Source organism: Prionailurus bengalensis, chromosome X (assembly GCF_016509475.1).
Source record: "Prionailurus bengalensis isolate Pbe53 chromosome X, Fcat_Pben_1.1_paternal_pri, whole genome shotgun sequence".
Lineage (NCBI taxonomy): Eukaryota > Metazoa > Chordata > Mammalia > Carnivora > Felidae > Prionailurus > Prionailurus bengalensis.
Window position 1 is genome coordinate 116,045,974 of NC_057361.1, and position 6,000 is coordinate 116,051,973.

The 6,000-nt window shown below is 51.8% G+C and overlaps 1 protein-coding gene across 6 annotated transcripts in view; it reads right to left on the minus strand.

The window, feature by feature from the left end:
• The window catches only part of ATP11C (ATPase phospholipid transporting 11C), a 172,102-nt gene extending 167,089 nt beyond the window's left edge, over positions 1 to 5,013 (minus strand). For 4 of the 6 annotated variants that reach the window (XM_043570515.1, XM_043570517.1, XM_043570519.1 and 1 more), the window contains exon 1: positions 4,793 to 5,000. In XM_043570515.1, coding sequence (XP_043426450.1) covers positions 4,793 to 4,819 — 27 coding nt within the window. In that variant the 5' untranslated portion in view covers positions 4,820 to 5,000. Of the gene's footprint in view, positions 1 to 4,792 lie in introns of all 6 variants that reach the window. The other 2 variants (XM_043570518.1, XM_043570522.1) reach the window with 2 other exon arrangements.
• Positions 5,014 to 6,000: the final 987 nt, after the last annotated feature.

Below are 6,000 nucleotides of genomic sequence, written 5' to 3' on the forward strand. Positions count from 1 at the left end.
GTTTCCATGTCTTCTCCAGCTGAGCCACTGTCCCCATGCTCACTTACTCGGAAGGTCTCCAAACCCTGTCCTTTTGGGTTTTTACGGAGCCTTCGTTACAGAGGCAGGACTACATTAACCCATTGGCCAGTGGTGATAGAACTCTTCAGACCCTCTTCCCTCCCCTCTTGGGAGCGGGACTGAACGTTCCGACCCTCTAATCACAAGGTTGGATCCCCTGGCAACCGGCCCCCTACCCGAGGTGCTTTCCAGAAGTTGCCTCATTAACATAACAAAAGATACCTTTGATTGCTTTCCTCACAGGAAATTCCAAGGATTTTAGGAGCTCCTTGCCAGAAATTTTAATCACTCTTCATAAGGAGGAATTTGCTATAAATATCACTGTCTATAAGTAAGTTATTATTTATGCAAAACACATAAAAACTGTTCATTCAAAAAATATTTATCAAACACCTACTATGCACCTGGCACACTGCCAACTGTTCCTCCCCCCACCCCCAGGAGCTTTTGGGTTAAGGCAGCCTTTCTCCTCTGGGATTCCTCATCTCCAAATGCATGCAAAGGAGATAATTTATTACACACAATGGATGCCCTAGGGCTTGAGGGCTTAATTCTTAAAAAAACTGATCCAGGGTGCCAAACAAGTTAAAAGGAAATTATTGTAAGATTAAAAAGGTTGCTTTTAGTAAGGTCAAATTCAACCGTTAAACCCAGCTGTGGGGGGGGGGGGGGGAAGGATAGGTGAAATGGGTGAAGGGGATTAAGAATACCCTTATCTTGATGAGCACTGAGTAATGTGTAGAAGAGTTGAATCACTATATTGTACACCTGAAACTAATATAACACTGTATGTTGACTACACTGGAATTAAAAACAACCCAGCCTTGTAGGAACTACCTGGTAGGGGCCAAGATGTACAGACTACTTGTAAGGCTGGTGTGAATGCAAAAATACTGCAACACACATATTTGGGTAAATTTCTAAACATAATAAAATGAACTCATCACTATTTTCCATGCTCAGTAATGTCAGGCCAAGGTTGTTAGCAAAGTGAAACGGGGGAAGAAAAGCTTAGTACTCTGATAATTCAAGAAGGAAACCGAGAACTTTCTCGCTAAAAAAAAAAAGGAAGAAAAAGAAGGAGGAGAAGAAAACCAGCAATTACCTGAATTATTTTATTAATTGATTAAATGCTTCCAATATTGCCTGACTAGACTGGCCTTGCCTTGGACTCAAAATAATAAATTAGCTACCGATGTCATTAATTATTTTTAATATTTTTGGTCTTTGATTTTTCATTCTACCTCATTCAGTCTAATTTCTTCCCAGTCCTGGGCCTCTTTGACTGATTCGACGACATTTTCTGTGTGATATATTACTATACGCTGCATGCTTCCTGGAACCAGAGCAGTTTGAGAGCTTCTGGAATCAGAGACAAATTTTTTCCAGTATTTCACACTCACAATTTAAGCTTTCATTTATCAATGACCTAGAAATTCATGCCTGTTTAATATTGCTCTGACAAGCTAAATTGACAGCCTCTACTTGGCCAACCTCCCTGGATCTACTTCATCAAGCAATGTCTTATTTTGAATCTTGAACATGAAATAATATCAAAAAAGTGGTGGCGGGGGGCACCTGGCTGGCTCTGTCGTGAAGGACACGGCTCTTGATCTTGGTTGGGGTTGTGAGTTTAAGCCCCATGTTGGGTGTGGAGATTACTTAAAAATAAAATATTTAAAAAGGGGGGGGGGGACTCTTGTTGTTTGGACTGTCATTAAACCTTTAAACCCATGTGAAAATGCTATGGTAATCACTCGGAATTTATGAAGGACAGAAGGATAACATAAAAGTCCCTGACCCCTAAATATCAACTAGTCCAGACTTCCAACTGAACATACCATTAAAGGAAATAAACTGTATAGACAAAGCTAGTAATCTTTTATTTATTGTATTTCTGGAAAATGGAGATGTCGCACTGGGAACAGGTGGTGCTTTTATTATACTCAGACATCCAACTCTTAGATCTCTGAAGTCACCCCCTACATGCCTAAACCCTAAAATCCTACACCAAATCCACCAATTTCTTTCTACCTCAAAACTGTCAAAAGGAAAGTCATAATTCATCAGAAAAAAATAAGTCGATTATTAATGGCAAGGAAGTCAAGGCCGTGTCTTTAAGAAATACAATGAAGTACGATTTCCTTTAGCTTGAAACTAGAGAACCTGGGGAAATAAATGGCATTTTTAAGACGATTCAGCAAAGAGTGCTGAGCCACAGAAGATGATGCTACGCCCAAGAAATATTCACTCCCCGTGTCAAGTTTAAAATGGAAAGCCCAGCCGTAACACGTATCTAATTTTCAGTGACCAACAACTACAATCAACACCACTGTAATTTATGTCATGTTCAAAGTCAATTTTAGATACGTATAGGTACACACAAAAAATACCACTTGATTTTTAAAGGAATTCAGAGCCCCACGTCTGAAATACAAAAGCGATCCTAAGACAGCACACAACTTGCACTATACCTACGATGCTGTGCAAGTCTTCAAGTCCAACCTAAATCTTTAACTGTAGCCTTCTAGTGATTTAAATGGGAGTGCTCTTCAAATAATCTCTACCAGGCAAAAGATGAGGACAAAATATGCCCCCTCAATTCTGAAGTCATTCTTTAGTAATGAGTATTCAACAGCATATTTCACATTCGGTCCAATGGCTTGCAGATGAATTCCTTGCCCTAGGCCTAGGGCTCAGGTACAACTCCTGAGAACCTTCCAGCTTATTGCACTGGTACAAATTCCCGAGACTTACCATAGTCATGGTTGCGCAGGAAAATGAGAGCAGTCGGGTTATTTCAGGCGAACAGTGAGGTCAAAGCTCATTTCGGTGTGAGCGAACGTAAGTGATTCTCTGCAGAGATCTTGGTCGGGGATGCAAAGTACTAGCCTCAAACCTGCAGGCTGGCACTGCACGACTGCTGCGAATTCTACTGCATGCCCTAGCTTCCTGGGCCAGCACTGCTTAATTACCAGACTCCCATACGATGCAGATCGTTCACTCTGAGCACCAGAAAAGCAAAGGGGGCTTTCCGACCACGTACGGTTTCAAATGGTCAAATCCTGTAACAAACGGGGCACGTCGACATCTCAATTTTAAGCTAATGAATTTATTATGAGCCAGGGTCCGGTTGTTTTCCACCAGACAAGTGCCATGTGAAAAGATTACCCTTTCCCAAAGATCACAATTAGCTCTCTGTCACCTTTCCCTTTTTGGCGGCCCCAAACAACACTCCAAGATCACGGGAATGTACGTGAAATAGAACTATGAAGTACAATGCTTCTTGTACCTTCTCGGGCTCAATGTGAGAGACCAATTTTAGCCTCTTGCTTTAGCAAAGCATCCAGCACAAGCCGATTCCTATAGATTTCAAGATCCTTGGTATGTACAACCTCTACTGCTCTGTGCCACAGGTAATCTGATCCAATTTCATAAGACATGTTTCTGGATGAGGTAAACATTTCAAAAACAGTAATATAGCACTGCTGTGATAATATCCTCAAAAGGGAGCCGCAATTCTTTCTTTTAGCCAGGGTACATTTGTGAAACTTTCAAACGCAGAAAAACGAGAGCAAATCCATCCGACGCCTGAGAACTGTTAGCAATGCTTTGATTTGCAATAATCACATGAAAAGGGCCGAATCGACAAGTTCTCCAAACACCTATTTCCGTGGGGGTGGGTGGGAGCGCACAGCACCGAACCATTTTTCTCAACGACTGAAAAACCAACATCTACAGAGAAGCCCTTTCTTTCACATCGTTGGCAGAAATAAAATCCTATTCCCGCCACCTCATCTTGCAATTAAGGAAGTTGCTACAAATAGCAGCATAGAAGTCAATGGTCCCTGCTTTGCTCCGTGCTGAATGTACTCTCCAGGAGTAAACAGGTTACTCAAAAAAGTCAGCAGCCAGAAATCGCTCTCCCCTAATGCCCAAGTCCCACGGAAACGCAGTTCCCTTTTCTGGGGATCGGCGAGGGCTCAACGTGGACGGTGGAGTCCAGCTGGAGCCTGCCTTCGCTCACCGGCTCGGGGTCTGGGGCGTTCAGGGCGCGGCGAGGCTCCAGACCCGGCGCCCGTGAGCGGCGGAGCAGCCTCCTGGCGGCTCCACATCCACCCAGCCCACCCTGACAATCGCCTTCGCTTTCATTACACCCTCAAGGTGAGCGGCTTAGGCTGGAGCTCCAAAGTTCGCCCGGCCTCTGGTCAGCAGCACCCCCCCCACCACCACCCCCGCCTCCCCGCCCGGCCGATCCCCGGGCAAGGCTGAGTCCTGCCCTCGCCTCCAGCTCCCGGGTCTTTTTTTGGGACACAGTGACAGGTCTGGGTTTACCTCCATGTGCTCGTGGCAGAGGAAACAAAAGAAAGCAACCTCCCTGATAATCAAACGCCATCTTCGACTAATTGGCAAACCGAGGGGCCCCTGGACCGGTCCCCCCGCCGATCCCCCCGCCATCCGGCCCGAGGGCGGCCCCCCGTCGGAGACAGAGTTTGCAACAGCCCCGGGAAGCTCCGGTTCAACGGTCCAGGGGGGAGGGGGACTCCGGGAGCCCTACCTGCCTCCCCACCCCGGCCGCCCGGGCAACGCGGTTCAGTTAAAATCTACAAGGGGGTGGCGGCGGCGCCTCCCAGAGATGCAATTGCCCCCTCAGAAAATTGTTCCGAGGGACCTGGCGCAGGGCGGGCGAGCAAGCAAACCGCACGCGGGGAGCCGCAGCGAGTGTACTTACAAAACGATTAAAGCTCCGGCGGAACATCGCGACGAAGGCTGCCGGGCGCCGAGCTGGGCTCTACCGGGCTGTCTGGGAAGGCGCCGTCCACAAAACACACTGCGGCGTGGGCCGGCGGCGTGAAGCGGACGGCGAGGCGGGCAGCCCCACCACCGCCTGCCCTCCTAGGCTCTCCGCGCTTCCCCCCGCCCCGCCGCCCGCGCCCTCGCGCCCGCGGCCCCCCGCCCCCGCCCCGCCTCGCTCACGGCCCGCCCCCGGCCCGCCCGTCCCGGGGGCGGCGGCCCCGCCGCTCGCCCTGCTCTGGCCCCGGCCCCGCCGCTCCCGCAGTAGCCCGCCGAGAAGGCGAGCCCGGCGCGCGGGGGAGGGACGGCGGAGGAGCGCTAGGCTCCTCCCGCGGGGAGGGGGGCGCCCCGATCTCTCCGCCCGCGCCGGGCTCGGCACCCCGCTGTCTGCACTCTTGCCCGGCGCCGCGCCACCGCCCGCCCTCCCCGCCGGCCAGCCCGCGTGCTTCCGCGCCACTCGGGGCACGGGGGACCTTCCCGGGGCACCCCGCGCCTCACCTCGCCTCGGCCCCACACTACTCCCCTGCCCCGGCCCTAACTCGTCCGCGGCGCCGCTTCGCTCGCAGCCCCTCCTCGGTCCGCGGCAGCCGCTCCGCCCCGCGCTTTCGTCCCGCACCCGGGCTGGGGAACGACCGCGCAGTCCGCCGGCCCGCCCCGAGCACGCGAGGCAGCCTGGCTCCCCGCTTCGCGGCGGGGAGGAGCCGGGCTCGCGGCGAGGAGTGGAGACAGGCAGGGCACCGTGGAGACCCCGGGCGGGCGGGGCAGGGCGGGGGGGGGATTAGTTATGAAAACCGCCCCCTCCTCATCTGCAAAGGCGCGGGTCTCCCCACTACCCTCGCTTCGCTCCGCTCCCACCTACGCGGCTTTCCCTCCTCCAGTTCTTTTCTCGCGTCCTGCCTCCCCACCTAAGCCGTCTTACTTCCACTTTCTCTATGAGGTTGTAAAGTCAGGCTTTGTGTCGCTGCTGCTGCGCAGCGGGGCGGGATTTCCCTGCCACCCCCCCCCCACCCCAAGCCCCTCCCCCTGGCCCCCTCCTCGGCGCGTCTCCCAGAGCATCCTGGGAGCTGTAGTCCAACCGTGCCCCCTTTCAGCCTCGTACTGCGGGCCGGGAGCTCCCCCACTCGCCCGGACGGGGTTTGCCCAGAG